This window comes from Triticum dicoccoides, chromosome 7A (assembly GCF_002162155.2).
Source record: "Triticum dicoccoides isolate Atlit2015 ecotype Zavitan chromosome 7A, WEW_v2.0, whole genome shotgun sequence".
NCBI classification, from domain to species: Eukaryota; Viridiplantae; Streptophyta; class Magnoliopsida; order Poales; family Poaceae; genus Triticum; species Triticum dicoccoides.
The window spans coordinates 34,675,958-34,695,217 of NC_041392.1; the positions used below are offsets into that span (position 1 = coordinate 34,675,958).

Sequence of the window (19,260 nt, forward strand, 5' to 3'; positions counted from 1 at the left end):
GGGGGATTCGATGGGGGCGCCGCCGCTGCTCTCTGTCCAGAGAGCGGAGAGGGGGAAGAACTGCCTCGCCGGGCTGGGCCGATGCGCTTTAACTCACTGTGCAGCGCCCAAGAGCTAGGCGCTGCACATTACAAGTGTGGCGCCTAAGTCTGTGGCGCTGCAGTGCTGTCTGTGGGGCCACAACTGGACCAGGGCTGCCACGCTGGCACGAGGTGCGACACCCAAGAGAGAGGCGCTGCATAGTAGTGTGTGGCGCCCAGCTGTCAGGCGCCACACAAAAGGGTTAGCAGAGTGAATTTTTTTCGGAACTAGGTCAGTTTGTGATTTGATTTGGACCTCAGGTCAAATATGTGATTTCTGCCGCCTCGGGTGCTAGCGACGACCGGGCAAATCGACTTTGTGTCAATCCCAGTTACGGCCGCGCGCACGAGGAAACTCCTGCCGGTCTCGGTCGTGGAAATCGATCCGACGGATCGACGAATCGTCAGAGACGTGTGCGGCGGCGCAAACGATGTAACCCTAATCTCTCGTCTCAAATCTCGTATCTGCAACCTCAGCTCTATATATCATTTGTTAGATAATAACGAGAATAAACGAGACAGAGAGACACGGATTTTTACGTGGAAACCCTTGTGGAAGAAAACCACGGACGCACGAAGGCGCGATCACTATGAGGAGTATTACAAGCACGAGACGACAGGCCGTCTGAGGTACGACTACATGGGGTATATAAGAGGGCAATACATGAGAGTCTTTGAAGGACAAGTAAACGAGTTGTACTCGTACGCATCGACGTCAACGCAAAGACCCACACCAGTTGTACTACGTCTAGTCCAATACGATATAATTTGGATCACATTTTAACAGTGCATTTAAAACGTCGCACTGAACCTCGCGGAAGCACTTCATCGGGTGGACCGAGACCCACGCATCCTATTTGGTTGCATATATTGGGGTAGATTGATAAGAAGGATGATTTTTGCTCTGCTGCTCTGCTCTGCTCTTTGGAGTGTTATTTGGACTTTACAGAACCATCTTTGCTTTCAGGGGCGTCCATCTCCTTGGTGAAATCTCAAAGGAGGATCTTCCTGCACGACCACTCTCGGCCAGCGAAGAGGACTGCTGAGGATCACCCGGGGTTTGTTCAACCGGTGCAGGTGGATGCGTCGGACGAGCAACGGCAGCAGTAGCTGGTTCCTTTCTCGGAAAAAGAAAAAAGAAAACACTAACTAGTTCCTGCGCGAAGACGGATTCATCATTTTACAATTTTGCAAATGATGTGTGTGTTCTTCATTGATGTTTGCTCGTGTAATAAAGTACTCCCTTCCCATAATATAAGAGAGTTTTTGACAATAATGTAGCGTCAAAAACGCTGGACTGAGGGAGTACCTTCAGCTGGCCCGCTCCATCTCGATGCTCGACCAATGGACGCTCTTTCTCTCTTTCTTTCTCCCTTCCAAAGGGAGACCAGACATATTCCAGCCACATCGAACCCACCATGATCAGCTTCAGGTCACCTGCGTCGACGGCGTCGCCTTCTTTTGGCAAAAGCGATTGGCCGGCTACGCGGATTTCCACACTCCACGGAATCGGGGTAAATGGTTTGCCAAAGAAAGCAAGCTACCTACAACCCGCGTTGCACCTTCGATCGATCACTTTAAATTAAAGACTTAAAGTGGCCACCGCGCTCATGTACTCTTACTCCACTGTATGTTGATGCTTTACCTTTATTTCGGGCCATCTCTGCTTTGGGAGTGCTATCTCTCTACGACTAGATAGAAAACCTATTGAAGTTAAAGATATTGTTGTTGGCTCCAATTGGGTTCAAAGTTCTTCCACTCGAGTCACTGTCACGGTGCAATGTTCGTCCTGTTTTGCGTGCCGACTAGGGTTGCTGCATGTGTTTCAGGTCGGCGGACAGGCAGTTTTGTGCGCGCCAGTAGCGGCATCAAGGCGGTGGGATGTGCTAAGTCTGTTCATCTGGACAGCTTATGAACTCAAGGAGAGAGCATGTAGCTGGTCATTTTCTCTTGAGAACTCTCTGAATATCTTAGGCAGTTATCGTTGATCAGCTAGTCTCACGGTCTGCGGAAAGAGAAGAATGAAAGTGCAAACTTCTCAAGAAAAGAACATATGCCAATTGCCAAAGATGGAACACGTCCTTGTTGCTGCATCACGGACTAGAATTAATCCACGTGAAGAATGGGTCATGTGCCCTAGCTCTACTGGGCCAATTTTCAAATGAAACGAGGCACTTACACTTTTTACCCCACAGCCTTCAGGTTGCTGCATTTCTCATGGCTTTTATTTGGAATTTCTCCAAGATACTCCCTTTAAGCAAGTTTGATCGAGTTTTTTTTCCCTTTCAAAATTTCTCCAGAACGGCTTCCACGACTCGGGCCACAACTCTACATCTAACTCTCATCGTGCAGCAGGTGGTAGGGTTTTGCATTGTGTTGTGTTTTTGGGGTGAACACAATATATCTAGTCTTCCTTCAGCGATCACCCGCCGCCTGCCTTGCCACGTGTGGTTGCTCCCAAACTCTTGCGCAATGAAACGAGACCACAACGAGTTGCGGCTATAGTAAGGGTAACCAATGTGGCTTAAGAGTATGGTTAATAATACAACCAACTGCTGGCTATATGATATTGCCATATAATCTATAGCTATCACTTACTGTTAGCTATAAGGTTGGTACTTTTAATCATCTTTTCTCTATCTTTTTCTTCACATTTATTGTATCTGTTTAGGAGTACACATATAGCTAGCCTCTTGCGTAATAGTCCACTCCCCTTACTTTCTCATGTCTCTCTCTCCTTCAGATAGACAAAATTGCCATGTAAACGGGCTATAAGCCTGCTATTGTAGTAGTACAAACTTTCGATAAGTAGAAAATTTATAGAGCAATTTCTGCTAAATAAGGTAAAAAGTGTCACAAATGAACCTGGATCTTAAAAAGGAAAATGAGACCAGAGGGGTAAGCAACCATCGGCATATTTTTATTAAAGAGCGAGAAATGCAGTTGAAAATCCATGCCCCTACCATTGAGCTAGTGCTCAGTTCTCAAATGAATCTGGATCTCAGTGGACAATTTTTTTTTGCCAAAATACCATATCTATTATCTATTATAAAAATTCACCTAAAGTACAAAGCACCCCAAACATAATAAAAATTACATCGAGGTCCATGAACAACCGAACGACCATTGCCACCGCCAGAACGAGTCGCCGACACGCTGCCGCTCGCGTACCAGAGTCGGCCTGATCTTGTCGATGACAATGGGAAAGTCTTTGTGACCAACATTTGGGAGCCGCAGTCGTCGCCATTGAACCCTTGAATCAATATGAACAACCTGACACCAAATCTCGCCATTGCGTATGCACGACGAGAAACCTTAATCTCACCGTTGCGAGGAGCTGGTAGGAATCTATGTTGGAGCTCTGCGTAATCCGTCCCAACAAACGAACTTGAGGAGGATCGGACCCCGAAGACTGACTCGAAGAAGAAGCGTCGACATCCGTCCGAGCGTCGCCCTTGCGAGAACCAAAACCCTACCTATCTAAGCCGAGACATAAGGAATACCCTCCCCGCCACCGGCCGCCGGAGCGGAGGCGAATCCACGGGCTCACCGACGAAGATCGAAGGGAAAAAGGCTTTTCCAGTTGCCTTGTGAGAGGAGAAAGAAAAAGATGCGAGATATTCAGATATAGATAGTTATAATAGCATTAAATGGATATTAACATGAAGAAACCAAAGTGCCATTCAAATGTAGTAGTAGAACTTTTGTTTTCAGAAAAAAGGACAAAAATATTGCTTTGTCTCGTATTGGTAGGTCCGACACCACTTTGGCAATTTCAACGCCGAGCTGTCTATCTCCAGACTGTAAATAAGCCTCGTGATTCGTGCACGCGAGACCCCACACGAAATCTCAACCGGGTCTTCGATCTTGTACGGCCCTGATGGAAGCGACCAGCCTGCCAACCGCACCTTCTCAGAGCCGACACAAAAACAGCTTCGATATAAAGCGCGCGATTCGCGTTCTCCTACGGTGCTGTCAGTTCACTCCCGGCCTTGTCAGACAGCTTCACCACACTCTTCCTACTCCGGCTAGCCGCTCCGATGGCGCTCCGGCACCTGTTCGCCGTTGCCGTTGCCGTCGCCGCGCTTGCATTGGACGTGGCGGCGGCCAGCGGAGGTTCCGCGGCGCTAGGGGTGAACTACGGCCAGGTGGCCGACAACCTGCCGTCGCCGCAGGCGGCGGCCGTGCTCCTCCGCGCGCTGAACGCCACCAAGGTCAAGCTGTACGACGCGGACGCGCGCGTGCTGAGCGCGTTCGCCGGCTCCGGCGTGGACTTCACCGTGGGGCTGCCCGACAACATGGTCCCCCGCCTGGCCTCCGACCCCTCGGCCGCCGCGGCCTGGGTCCGCACCAACATCCTCCCGCACCTCCCGGCGACGTCGATCACCGCGGTCACCGTCGGCAACGAGGTGCTGACGGGCTCCGACGCCACCATGCTGCGCTCCCTCCTCCCGGCGATGCAGTCGCTCCACGCGGCGCTTGCGGCGTGTAACCTCACCTCCCGGGTCGCGGTCACCACCGCGCACTCCCTCGCCGTGCTCTCCTCCTCCTTCCCGCCCTCCTCCGCCGCGTTCCGGCACGACCTCCTCCCCTACATCACGCCGCTGCTCGCCTTCCTCGCCAAGACCGGCTCGCCGTTCCTCGTGAACGCGTACCCGTACTTCGCCTACAAGGCCGACCCGGGCACGGTGGACCTGGACTACGTGCTGTTCGAGCCGAGCGCGGCCGCCGTGGTGGACTCCGCCACGGGTCTGCGGTACGGCAACATGCTGCACGCGCAGGTGGACGCCGTGCGCGCCGCGATCTGCGCCGCCGACTACGGGCGGGCGGTGGAGATCCGGGTGTCGGAGACCGGGTGGCCGTCGCAGGGGGACGGCGACGAGGCCGGCGCCACGCCGCAGAACGCGGCCAGGTACAACGGGAACCTGATGCGGCTGGTGGCGCAGGGGAAGGGCACGCCGGCGGCGCCCGGGGAGCCGCTGCAGGTGTACGTGTTCGCGCTGTTCAACGAGGACCAGAAGCCCGGGCCGGCCTCCGAGCGGCACTACGGGCTGTTCAAGCCGGACGGCACGCCGGCGTACGACGTCGGCGTCAAGGCGCCCACGATCAAAGGCTTGAAGGGAAGCGGCAATGGCGATGGCAACGGCACGGATAGTGGCGTCGGGATGGTGGTGGGGGAAGGGCCCGCCGGGACGGACGGGTTCGCCGTCGGCCCGGGCGGACTCTACACCATTTCTGATGCGACGCACAAGGTACGTGATTACACGTCGTAATGCATTAACCTGTGCTACCTGAATTTGATATCTAATAAAAGCAGAGTATGATTTTGATAATGTTAGCTTTTCTGGTTAGTGTAGCTCACTCTTTCAGGATATAATGCACTCTCCTGAATAATAATTACCGACAAATAAGCTACTTCAATCAGTGCTACATACATCCGTTGGAGCGACAAATAATATGGATCGGAGATAGTACTATAGCCCGATACTTCTGATTAGTATGTGAAGTTAGCAGCATACAAATTTGATTATTTGATTTCAGAAATTAAGATGCCATGCAAAATTTGTTCACACATACGAAAGCAAACGGATAGATAGATCTAGTCATCCAGTGTGCAACCAATCATGCTGGGCACCAAGTAAAGTTGCATTGCATGCCGTGTGCTAGCTAGGCCAACATACCAGAGCAGTGCAGTTGATGCTAGCCCTCCTTTACAAGCAATGCTTTTGTTTTCCACTTTGGAATCATGTATAGACATATCTCACTTTACTCCATGTTGATGCTCCTGCTTTCGTTATACATAGGTGAGGAGGTGGCGGTGCACGGAAAGCTTGGCGGCCATGGCCGCCGTTCTGGCCATGGTGTCGTGGTCATGAGTCATGACTGTCGAGACGACGATGTATGTATGTAGAGAGAGACATGCTGCAGATTGCGCACAGGCTATATATTGATTCATTGAATTTTCTTCTTCTTCTTCTTTATTTGTCCGGACAGCCAGTATGTATGATTGGTCTTCCCGTGCTGTAGCTGTGTAGAAGAAGAGATGAGCGATGGTGGTTTTTCCAGATGATTGCCCTGGCGCAACCGATTTGGTTACATAAACTTATTGACAAAATAAGAAGGGGCTTTCTTTGGGAGTGCAAGGGGGTTGCCGTTGGGGGCAAATGCTTGGTGAGCTGGAAGCTTGTGTGTCGGCCAAAGATGTATGGGGGACTTGGGATCTCCAACCTGCAAGCTCAAGGCATGGCACTCCGCCTTCGCTGGCTTTGGCAATCCTGGAACGAGCCGGACAAGCCATGGGCATGCCTACCTATGACAGTGGACAAGAAACTTAACGACCTCTTCAATGCATCTGTCAAGTTCGTTCTCGGAAATGGGGAAAGGATTAAGTTCTGGTATGAGCCTTGGCTGAATGGGGTTTCCTTGAGTTGTGCAGCGCCGGACCTATTTGCTTGCTGCACTCGCAAAAACCTCACGGTGTCCCAAGCCCTACAAGATGGCCGTTGGATCAGACACCTGCGTCGCCCTCTTACGCCAGCAGCTATTATCCAATACACAAAGCTCTGGGAGGCGGTTGCTGATGTGCACTTGCTGCTGGGAACTCCCGACTCAGTGATCTGGAGATGGACGCCGAATGGCGCCTACTCTTCGGCCACTGCATATGCCGTGCAGTTCGAGGGGTGTACTCGCCTCGCCGGTCAGCGACACATATGGGCGGCTGATGCTCCGCTAAAATGCAGAATTTTCGCTTGGCTTGCGATCCTAGGAAAATGTCTTACAGCGGATAACCTGCAGAAAAGAGGATGGCCGCACGACCCAATTTGTTCTCTCTGCCGGGCGGCGGACGAGTGTGTTGATCACCTCCTAGCACGCTGCTCCTACACCCAAGCTCTATGGAGTCTGATGCTCAACCGCTGCAACCTCCCCACCACTCTTGCGCCGACGGCGGCGACAACCAGCCTTGCTGACTGGTGGGAGTCCAACGTGGTGAACGCTAACCTGACCAACTCAAAGGGCTGGGGCGGTCTGGTAGTGGCAATCTGGTGGTTCACGTGGTGCGAGAGGAATGCCCGGATTTTCCAAAGCAAGGCGTCCACCGTCAGTGCGGTCTTCAACTTGATGATTGATGAATTTAGGATATGGAACCAGGCTGGGCGTCATAGGTTTCAGCTGTTTTTGGACAGACCTCGAGAGCCAGACTGAATTATGTGCTGATATATGTTGCTGGGTTGCCGGCTGTTGGCATAGTTGATGTATAGCGGCCTGCTCCGACCACATACTTGTAACACCTTTCCTCTTATAAATGTAATAGAAAAGCTGCTCCGACAGCGTTTCGTCAAAAAAAGAAGAGATGAAAACACTGATATATATACCACACGTTGGTTGATGCCATTGCTCCACTGATCGGATTCATGTCCGGTCTATTTTAGCATATGATAGATTTGCCCCATGAGATTCAGATTGAATTTGCGACACTTTTTACCCTCATTTACCAGAAATTCCTCTGAAACACCTCACTTGAGTAAATTTCTTCATTTGAGAAATTGGTCGAGCAGATCGAGCCGGGCACATGATCCATGCACGTGGATGAATTCTAGTCCGGTGATGGAGCAACAAGAACGGCGTTCATCTTTGCCATATATATGTTCTTTCCTACACAATGCAAGTCTGTACTTTCGTTCCACTCTATTACTCTTTTACACGGAGCATGCATCAAACTAACTGATGAATGGAAAGTTCCTAAAATACTCAGGCAGTTCCAATTACAGGAGAAATCAAAGGACCTGTAAACAAATTCTAGCACGTGCTGCGGAATTCAGCTACATGTCTGAATCAACCCTGGGCACATCCATTCCCATAGCCTTGGGTTACTTCGTGCCAGTGTAGGGTCATCGTATGTCCGCTCGTCTTGTAACTCGTAAGATATCGCTTCAGGTATTGCCACGCTCATCACCCTCCGAGTGAACATCATCGCTCGCCATCACCTAGGCCGGCCTGAAACATGCACTCGTCGAGCAGCACGCTCCAGACTTTGCAGATGCGGTGAGGGACCCTCGGGCCTTACGCATCGTTTCGGACACCCCGAGCTTCTAAAGCGGTGTCCATTTGGGTTATGCAGGGTGACATGAGATCAGACACTAATCTGAGGACCGCCTCTGTTTCATCCTTGCTTTACAGCTGTGCTGGTTTACAACTCTGTCAGGCCATGTTGGCTTAGATAGGTTTTGCAATTTCTCATATCAACAAAACAAGGAAGACTACATTACACTCGAGATGGAGTTGCCAGGTCAAGGTTTCAGACTGTTTCACACTATTACCTACTAGCAGAGTCAAGGAGGCCAAACAGCTAGCTCATTTCTGACTCCACAACTAATAACTATAAGCAAGAAGCACTCTAAACAAGAGAACGAATCACATTTTCTTTGTCAAGGGAGCAGATAACAAATATCTACTGCGGAAGGTAACATGCAAATATCCCTGCCCTGCCCTTTGATTCCTTATGTCTGCTTGGTATACGTTTGATCTGCACAATACTGGCACGGCAGTAAGTGTTGTACATCTCCTCGAGATGCACCCAGATGGCGTGAGAGGTGTCAAACCGATGCACCTGCTACAGAACGTCGTCGGAGAGAGAGGCAAGGAGATAGCTGAGAACGATCTGGTCCTAGCGGTACCAGTTAGCATACTCCTGATTTGGATCACGCACCCCCTTGTCGTCAGCGTCCAGGAGCGGAGCAGGGGCAGGAAGGGTGCGGTCAACGTAGCCAGTAGCTCTCGCGATGCGTAGGGGAGGAAGAACCTGAGCCCTCCACAGAAGGTAGTTGGCGATGGTAAGCTTGGCGGTGATGAGGCTAGCAGAAGGTGGAGGAACGGCAGAAGCAGTCGGCCCTCCGAAGGAGGCTGGCAAGGAAAGGGTGGTCAGGGCGGCGGAGGCAGTAGGAGGTCCCATCATGCAATTACGCGTGATGGCCTGATACCATGTAAAACTAGAGAGAAAGAGATTGGATCGACACAACCAATATGGTGGCCTTGGGATGTATATATATAGGTGCAGCTAGGGCACACGGCGATGAGCCAGATTACAGAAGTTGTTACAGGAGATAAGTACAAATACTAACAGCCTCCTAGATCACAACAATATACAATTTTAACAAGCGAGTGTTGTTTTTTCCCTTTTTGCGAGAAAGGAACCAATTACTAGTTACTACTGCCGATGCCATGATACGAGAAAGGGAGCATGCAAACATCAATGAAGAACACACACATCATTTGCGCAATTAATAAAATGAATCAGTCTTTGCACAGGAACTAGTCAGTGTTTTTTTTTCCTTTTTGCGAGAAAGGAACCAGCTACTGCTGCCGTTGCTCGTCCAACACATCCGCCCACCGGTTGAGCAAACCCCAGGTGCAGTTCTCTTGGAATTGCCAGGTCAAGGTTTCAGACCGTTTCACACTATTACCTACTAGCAGAGTCAAGGAGGCCAAACAACTAGCTCATTTCTGACTCCACAACTAATGACTATAAGCAAGAAGCACTCTGTACAAGAGAACGAATCACATTTTCTTTGTCAAGGGAGCAGATAACAAATATCTACTGCGGAAGGTAACATGCAAATATCCCTGCCCTGCCCTTTGATCCTCCTTGATGCAGGTACAGTACAGTACAGGCTCATCCTCCCCAAGACGCACTTCAGATTTCACCAAGGAGACGGACGCCCCTGAAAGCAAATATGGTTCTATAAAGACCAAATGCTCCAAAGAGCGGCAGAGCGAAGAACATCCTTCTTATCAATCTACCCCAATATATGCAACCGAATAGGATGCGTCGGTCTCGGTCCACCCAATGGAGTGCTTCCGCGAGGTTCAATGCGACATTTCAGATGTACCCCACTTTAGACGTTCCACTGGAGCCTCATGCCGATTTGGTTGCGGTAACGTGGACCAAGATAACGACACAGGCACACAGGGTTATGCAGAATGAAAGCAGGGTGTCACAAACACTAATCTAAGGACTGCCCTGTTTCAGCCCTGCTTTACAGCTATGTTTCAAACCCTGTCAGGCCATGTTGGCTTAACTAGGTTTCATTATTCCTCCTATCCAATAAAACCAGAAAGAATACATTGCTCTGAAGATGGGATCGTCAGTGTAAGAGGTTCAGACTATTACCAACTATGACTACAGAGCAAATAACCAAAGGAAAAGCACTATTTCCGAGAGAGTGGGTCACATTTTCTTTGTCAAGTGAAGCAGATAACAAAGTAGCACAATATCTACTGACGAAGGTAACATGCAACTATCCCCACACTTCGATTTCTTATATGTCTGCTTGGAATACGCTAGAGATTTTCAATTCAGGGCATGTACATTTACACATACCAGGAGAAGGTTGGAGCCGCGTGGTAGTAATTACTACAGAGTTTTGAATCAAATGGACGATGGCTCAACCGACTCGATCGAGCAGCCAAAATCCTGATTCGCGCCTCCGCTTTCTTTTCTCCAGCATCACTTTCTTATTTTCGTTCGCAGCAAGGGCCACCGTAGTGGGGATCATCGGCGGCTGGCGGGAATGGCAGCCCTCCTCGGGCCGAAATAGAGCCTCTGCCAAATATAAAATATAGGAAGTCAATATTATCATTTGGGCAAAAAGGAAGAATCGTGAGGCAAAGGGCATGGAATATCCAGACGTTTCTTTTCTTAGAAAAATATCATCAGTGAAGTGAAGAGCAGAAAAAAAAATGTGGTACTGCCGATGATGGAATACGTTCTATATATGGCAGGGCACATACCTTTTGTTCTATGTGAGCAAGTTTCGGCTTATTCTCCTCTGCTTCACACCACTGTTCTAACTTACGGCAGCCCAGAATTTCTAATTCTTGGAGATTCGTGAGCTGTTGTATGCTGTTTGGCAAAGTCGTGATAGCAGGACAGAGCATAGTTGCCATGTTTCCGGTACGGTGGGAACGAGGAACGGGAACGAGGGACGAGAGTCGGTGGCTGGAAAAAATAGGGTAAAACGAGGGTATACATCTCTGGAACGATTTTTTTATAGCGATGACGCGATCCAATCCGTTTGGGTACGATGAACCCGATACGGTACCATGGGTCGAGGAACGCAGTTCCTGAAAAACGACGACTCCCTGACGGTTAGCATTCCTTGCTGTTAATGGATCCCTTACAATTAATGGATTGGAGGAAGAACGAGGAGTCCTTGAGAAAAGAAACGACGGCGTGAGTAAATTATGCCTCACGTCTTGGCTGTTGGATCCTGGAACCTGAATCGAGGAGCAGGCTGCGGGGACGCCGAATCTTCATCGAATCGTACTGAATCCGACCTTGTTCCCGAATCCGATTCCGGGTCGATGAATCGGGATCGAGGGACGGCCTACCGTTCCCCGTTTCCGGCTACTATGGGACAGAGCCTAATTCGAAGTTTCTCGATAGACGTAAGTTCTCCCAACCACAGCGGCAGCTGTCTGAAGCTATCACACATAACCACTGCTAATGTTTGCAGCTGTTTGAGTTGGCTCATGATATCGGGCAATTCCTCTAGGTTCCTGCAGTGCGTTATCACCAGTTGCTGAAGAGATGACAACTCTCCTACCCATCCGGGCAGTTCTGATTGGACCAAGCTCTCCAATCTCAGTGATTGGAGGGGCCCGAGGGCCCAACTGATCTCTTGTGAGCTTGTCAAATCACAGCAACGTTCGATGTGCAAATCACTGATGGCAGGTAGATGGTGAAGCAATCTCCACTGATGCAAAGGCACCTCCTCGTTTTCAACTGTCAGATTAGTAGACACTCCTACCAGAGTAGATGATGGAGCATCATTGTGTGACACGCTCTCTGCCCATGATATGAGCACATTATCACTTCCCTTTATACTCCAAGATGCAGCTCTAGGAAGGTGTGGTTTTATCCTCAACTTAGGGCAATCATATATATTCACTTCCTCAAGCTCACGGAACATGAGCTCATCCTCACCAATAGAGTGTGTCGTGTTCCATTCTTCCAGGCTTTCCATGCCTCCCAGAGTAAGCACCCGGAGGTTTGGTGGTAGTTGGGCGAGGGGTGGAAAACTGTTGCAGTTGGGCAAATCAAACATCTCCATTAGGACAACATTAGGCAGATAATTGCCAATACTCATTAGCCAGTCTGGAAAGCTGGCACTAATATAACGAGATATCCGAAACTTCTGCAAAGAGGTTGGTGGCATTAGCTCCATCAGCAACTCCATGTCATCCACAGATCTCTTAGCTTCTGGGTTCCACCAACTTAATAACAATTCTTCAATCCTCTGTTTTTCAATCAGTTTTACACTGCGTGCCTCTTCTCGGGACTTCACATTTTCAAGTTTGTTGATGTACAGCTTGTCAGGATTTACATGCTCAAGCAAGCCAAGGTTGCTGTAACATTTACTATCATCGGCAGTTACAGGAAATATTGGCAACAAGCCAAAGTCTTTGACAATCCATTTTAGCCACACATTCTGGAAGCCTAGCAATTTGGCTGCACTCTTCGAGGACCAGCTTCCGGAGGCAGCTAGCACTTTCTGGTATACTAATAAGAGGATGGCCAGTAAAAGACAGGTCCAGGTGTTCCATATCGGGAAGGGTACAGATACGGTGAATGAAACTCTCCGTTTGACCTGTTGATGAGCTGTCAAAGATATGATGCATACACCCTGATAGATTCAGATAGCGAAGTTCAGTGAGATTGCCGATGACTTCTGGCAGCCCTCTGAGATTTTCACAATGTGATAATTCCAAGTGTTGGAGTTTGGTAAGGCCAACCAATGCTTGGGGTATTCCTGAAACAGCGCAACTGTATGCTAAGTTCAGATATACCAACTCTCTGAGCTTTGAAAACGAATGTGGGAGTCCTTTTAGACTGCCACAACATGATAATTCAAGATGCATCAGACCTTTCATTTCACCAACTGACTCAGGCAATGATGAGATACCATCACACTGATGAAGGTTGAGATAATTCAAATCTCGGAGCATACCGATAAACCTAAGATTCATTCCATAACCGAGATATGGGGCACTAAGATACCTCAGTTTCTTCAACCGACCAATAGAATCTGGAAACTCATGGTACTTGGCTCTGCTTAAATCTAAGATACGGGCGTGCTTAGCTGGTGAATATGCATCACGATGGAACTGATACGGCCTTGAGTCATGTTGCACCTTATGTAGCACCCTTAGCTTTTCAGGTGAAGTTGTGAATGACTTAAGTGGCTTCGTACATTCTGTGAGCCATGCATAGCGGCAGTTGGGGCCAAGGTTTTGGTTACCGAATGAGGCATTTTTACCGAGGGGGACTGGAAAACGCGGTTACCACGGTTACCGAGAAATACCGAAAAATACCGAGAATATTCCGAACGAATTTTATAGTTGAATTTTGAATTCAAATAAGTTAATGAACGAACATTTGAACCAAAGACCTCTCAAAACAGGAACTAGGTTCCGACCAACAAGCCAAAACCAACTCTCATGGTATTAATTAGATTCTATGTACTTTACTATAAATTGAGTGTTTAAATTCAAAAAATTCAAATAACTGGTATTTTTTGCTTGGTACGTGGATTTACCGAGGGGCACGGAAATACGCGGTAACCATGGTAAATCTCGAAATTTCGACCGGTAACCAAAACCTTGGTTGGGGCCCGCCAAGTTAAATTCGTCAACCATGACTGATCTTGCGAGGTCATGCACAAGGTCATGCATAGTGAATACTTTGCAATTAATGTATCTTCCGGGCGTTTTTCGGGGGTCAGCCTGCAGAAATAATGATACACAATAGCAAGACTTATCAGTTAAAATTCTACTACCAATGTAAGGATAGGTTTCACACTATTGGCAGGTATATGTACTATAATTTGATGCTCCGCATGAACCACCATATTGATCCACATCATCGAAATTAATTAGATGATTTAATGGGTAAGATCTAACATTGCGGGTAACCTGCTCTTCGGTCCCACCATATTTCTCACATTCTGTTTTCAAACAACCACAACCTCCCACGCCCAAGAAAAAGGAAATGATGCCCTTTGGCTCACTTTTCTCGAAAAAGGACAAAGGGACACTTCGACACAAGCAAAAAAGAAACTTAATCCCCGACTTCATGAGGCCATATACAAAATAAATAAAAACTAGATCAATTTATAGCCTGACTTGAGAAAAGAAAAAATCATCCCACCACCCCCACGTACTAAAAGGGCAATCATTTTTGTATCAGGTTGTAATGGCCATCTACTTTCAGTTAATAGCCCATCCCAACTCGAGTGCTCATCTTCACGCACGCACACTGCTCAACCAGCCACTTATCGCCGCACAGGCTCGACGAGGATCGCCGTGGAGGATCCCCGCGTCTGGGCCGCCCGCTGCCGATGACCACCCTAGCCTCAAGGAAACAAGGGCCCACTCTGCCGCTCACTCAGGGATCACTCAAGGAACTCGCCAGGCGCCCTGCTCTGAAACTGTAAGTGTTCAATTCACCCTAAAACTAACATGTACTCTGACATTGATTTCATGTATGACAGCGATTCGAAATGGGGATTTTCTTGAAATAAGTTTTTCTCCAACAAATTGTAATCTTGTTGTCTCCCTGTATGGGTCAGATGAATAGATGATAACTAATGTCTATTGTATGACAGGATTGTGTAATAAGATGGAGGATGAGGATCTTGCCTATAATTTGGCAGTCACATAGAGCACGAAACTCTGTTGGTAGTCTTTTTTAGGGGAAATGGTATTGCTTTATTGATCAATGAGGTCCAAAGGTATTTTTACAATATCATGTGGCTGCAGCATCGAGACATGTCTACCCAGTGCCAAAAATAACAAAACATTAGCTTAATTGTCTTCTTCAAAATTTCTACTTCTACTCTCATGAATAAAATTACACATTTGAAACACCAATAATTGCCCAGACAGAAACACGCCCGCGTCACTCCCTCCCTAGGCGACTGGGGCGCCTCGCCCTCCCCCACCCAGAGCGGCCAAATTTGGTGTTCTGACCCTTTTTGTAAAGTTAAGCCAGATTTGACCCTGGTTCATTTTTTTTGAGATCTGTCTCTTTTCCTACCTCCGGGGTTGATGGCGGTACCGCCGAGGCCCCTGGTGGTAGGATTAACGACAGTGGCCATCATCTCGTGGCTTGGGCTGACGTGGACTAAACGTCCTACCACCAGAAAGGTAGGTAAACCCTACCGCCCCCGCCACTGGCGGTAGGGTGGGCACGAAAACCCCATAAACCCCCATACCCGTACTGTAACTAGGGAGGGGAAAAACTTCGCAGTATGCAGTGCAACCCTACCGCCAACCGGCTAGCGGTAGGTTGGCTGGGGTTCTGTAAATGAAACATAGAAAAATCACGGTAGGGTGTGCATGTTGGGGAAACATAGTAATTTCAAAAAAATTCCTACGCACACGCAAGATCATGGTGATGCATAGCAACGAGAGGGGAGAGTGTGATCTACGTACCCTTGTAGACCGACAGCGGAAGCGTTAGCACAACGCGGTTGATGTAGTCGTACGTCTTCACGGCCCGACCGATCAAGCACCGAAACTATGGCACCTCCGAGTTCTAGCACACGTTCAGCTCGATGACGATCCCCGGACTCCGATCCAGCAAAGTGTCGGGGAAGAGTTCCGTCAGCACGACGGCGTGGTGACGATCTTGATGTACTAACGTCGCAGGGCTTCGCCTAAGCACCGCTACAATATTATCGAGGACTATGGTGGAAGGGGGCACCGCACACGGTTAAGAATATGATCACGTGGATCAACTTGTGTGTCTAGGGGTGCCCCCTGTCCCCGTATATAAAGGATCAAAGGGGGGGTGCGGCCGGCCAGGAGGAGGGCGCGCCAGGAGGAGTCCTACTCCCATCGGGAGTAGGATTCCCCCCTTTCCTAGTTGAAATATGATTCGGGAGGGGGAAAGAGGAGAGAGAGAAGGAAGGGGGGCGCCGCCCCCTCTCCTTATCCTACTCGGACTAGGGGGGGGGGAGGGGCGTGCGGCCCAGCCCTGGCCACCTCTCCTCTCTTCCACTAAAGCCCACTAAGGCCCATATACCTCCCGGGGGGTTCCGGTAACCTCCCGGTACTCCGGTAAAATCCCGATTTCACCCGAAACACTTCCGATACCCAAATATAGGCTTCCAATATATCAATCTTTATGTCTCGACCATTTCGAGACTCCTCGTCATGTCCGTGATCACATCCGGGACTCCGAACAAACTTCGGTACATCAAAATGCATAAACTCATAATATAACTTACATCGAAACCTTAAGCGTGCGGACCCTACGGGTTCGAGAACAATGTGGACATGACCGAGACACGTCTCCGGTCAATAACCAATAGCGGAACCTGGATGCTCATATTGGCTCCTACATATTCTACGAAGATCTTTTATCGGTCAGACCGCATAACAACATACGTTGTTCCCTTTGTCATCGGTATGTTACTTGCCCGAGATTCGATCGTCAGTATCTCAATACCTAGTTCAATCTCGTTACCGGCAAGTCTCTTTACTCGTTCCGTAATACATCATCTCACAACTAACTCATTAGTTGCAATGCTTGCAAGGCTTATGTGATGTGCATTACCGAGAGGGCCCAGAGATACCTCTCCGACAATCGGAGTGACAAATCCTAATCTCGAAATACGCCAACCCAACATGTACCTTTGGAGACACCTGTAGAGCACCTTTATAATCACCCAGTTACGTTGTGACGTTCGGTAGCACACAAAGTGTTCCTCCGGCAAACGGGAGTTGCATAATCTCATAGTCATAGGAACATGTATAAGTCATGAAGAAAGCAATAGCAACATACTAAACGATCGGGTGCTAAGCTAATGGAATGGGTCATGTCAATCAGATCATTCACCAAATGATGTGATCCTGTTAATCAAATAACAACTCTTTGTCCATGGTTAGGAAACATAACCATCTTTGATTAACGAGCTAATCAAGTAGAGGCATACTAGTGACACTCTGTTTGTCTATGTATTCACACATGTATTATGTTTCTGGTTAATACAACTCTAGCATGAATAATAAACATTTATCATGATATAAGGAAATAAATAATAACTTTATTATTGCCTCTAGGGCATATTTCCTTTAGTCCCCCACTTGCACTAGAGTCAATAATCTAGATTACACAGTAATGATTCTAACACCCATGGAGCCTTGGTGCTGATCATGTTTTGCTCGTGGAAGAGGCTTAGTCAACGGGTCTGCTACATTCAGATCCGTATGTATCTTGCAAATCTCTATGTCTCCCACCTGGACTAGATCCCGGATGGAATTGAAGCGTCTCTTGATGTGCTTGGTTCTCTTGTGAAATCTGGATTCCTTTGCCAAGGCAATTGCACCAGTATTGTCACAAAAGATTTTCATTGGACCCGATGCACTAGGTATGACACCTAGATCGGATATGAACTCCTTCATCCAGACTCCTTCATTTGCTGCTTCCAAAGCAGCTATGTATTCCGCTTCACACGTAGATCCCGCCACGACGCTTTGTTTAGAACTGCACCAACTGACAGCTCCACCGTTTAATGTAAACACGTATCCGGTTTGCGATTTAGAATCGTCCGGATCAGTGTCAAAGCTCGCATCAACGTAACCATTTACGATGAGCACTTTGTCACCTCCATAAACGAGAAACATATCCTTAGTCCTTTTCAGGTATTTCAGGATGTTCTTGACCGCTGTCCAGTGATCCACTCCTGGATTACTTTGGTACCTCCCTGCTAGACTTATAGCAAGGCACACATCAGGTTTGGTACACAGCATTGCATACATGATAGAGCCTATGGCTGAAGCATAGGGAACATCTTTCATTTTTTCTCTATCTTCTGCAGTGGCCGGGCATTGAGTCTTACTCAACTTCACACCTTGTAACACAGGCAAGAACCCTTTCTTTGCTTGATCCATTTTGAACTTCTTCAAAACTTTGTCAAGGTATGTGCTTTGTGAAAGTCCAATTAAGCGTTTTGATCTATCTCTATAGATCTTAATGCCTAATATGTAAGCAGCTTCACCGAGGTCTTTCATTGAAAAACTCTTATTCAAGTATCCCATTATGCTATCCAGAAATTCTATATCATTTCCAATTAGTAATATGTCATCCACATATAATATCAGAAATGCTACAGAGCTCCCACTCACTTTCTTGTAAATACAGGCTTCTCCAAAAGTCTGTATAAAACCAAATGCTTTGATCACACTATCAAAGCGTTTATTCCAAATCCGAGAGGCTTGCACCAGTCCATAAATGGATCGCTGGAGCTTGCATACTTTGTTAGCTCCCTTTGGATCGACAAAACCTTCTGGTTGCATCATATACAACTCTTCTTCCAGTAATCCATTCAGGAATGCAGTTTTGACATCCATCTGCCAAATTTCATAATCATAAAATGCGGAAATTGCTAACATGATTCAGACAGACTTAAGCATCACTACGGGTGAGAAGGTCTCATCGTAGTCAATCCCTTGAACTTGCCGAAAACCTTTTGCAACAAGTCGAGCTTTGTAGACAGTAATATTACCGTCAGCGTCAGTCTTCTTCTTAAAGATCCATTTATTCTCAATTGCTTGCCGATCGTTGGGCAAGTCAACCAAAGTCCATACTTTGTTCTCATACATGGATCCCATCTCAAATTTCATAGCTTCCAGCCATTTTGCGGAATCTGGGCTCACCATCGCTTCTTCATAGTTCGTAGGTTCATCATGATCTAGTAGCATGACTTCCAGAACAGGATTACCGTACGACTCTGGCGCGGATCTCACTCTGGTTGATCTACGAGGTTCAGTAGTATCTTGTTCTGAAGTTTCATGATCATTATCATTAGCTTCCTCACTAATTGGTGTAGGTGTCGCAGAAACAGATTTCTGTGATGTACTACTTTCCAATAAGGGAGTAGGTACAGTTACCTCATCAAGTTCTACTTTCCTCCCACTCACTTCTTTCGAGAGAAACTCCTTCTCCAGAAAGTTTTTGAATTTGGCAACAAAAGCCTTGCCTTCAGATCTGTGATAGAAGGTGTATCCAATAGTTTCCTTTGGATATCCTATGAAGACACATTTCTCCGATTTGGGTTCGAGCTTATCAGGTTGAAGCTTTTACACATAAGCATCGCAGCCCCAAACTTTCAGAAAC

The 19,260-nt window shown here is 47.9% G+C and overlaps 1 protein-coding gene across 1 annotated transcript; it reads left to right on the forward strand.

Moving 5' to 3' along the window:
* Nucleotides 1-4,054: 4,054 nt before the first annotated feature.
* On the forward strand, nucleotides 4,055-7,386 carry LOC119327945 (glucan endo-1,3-beta-glucosidase 11-like). Its single transcript, XM_037601001.1, has 2 exons — nucleotides 4,055-5,332; nucleotides 5,885-7,386. The coding sequence occupies exons 1-2, from the start codon at nucleotides 4,121-4,123 to the stop codon at nucleotides 5,954-5,956; spliced, it is 1,284 nt and encodes a 427-aa protein (XP_037456898.1). The 5' UTR covers nucleotides 4,055-4,120; the 3' UTR covers nucleotides 5,957-7,386.
* Nucleotides 7,387-19,260: the final 11,874 nt, after the last annotated feature.

Coding starts and splice junctions, on each gene's coding strand:
- LOC119327945 (XM_037601001.1), top strand. CDS start 4,121: ATGGCGCTCCGGCACCTGTTCGCCGTTGCCGTTGCCGTCGCCGCGCTT. Junction 5,333..5,884: donor TTTCTGATGCGACGCACAAG/GTACGTGATTAC, acceptor CGTTATACATAG/GTGAGGAGGTGGCGGTGCAC.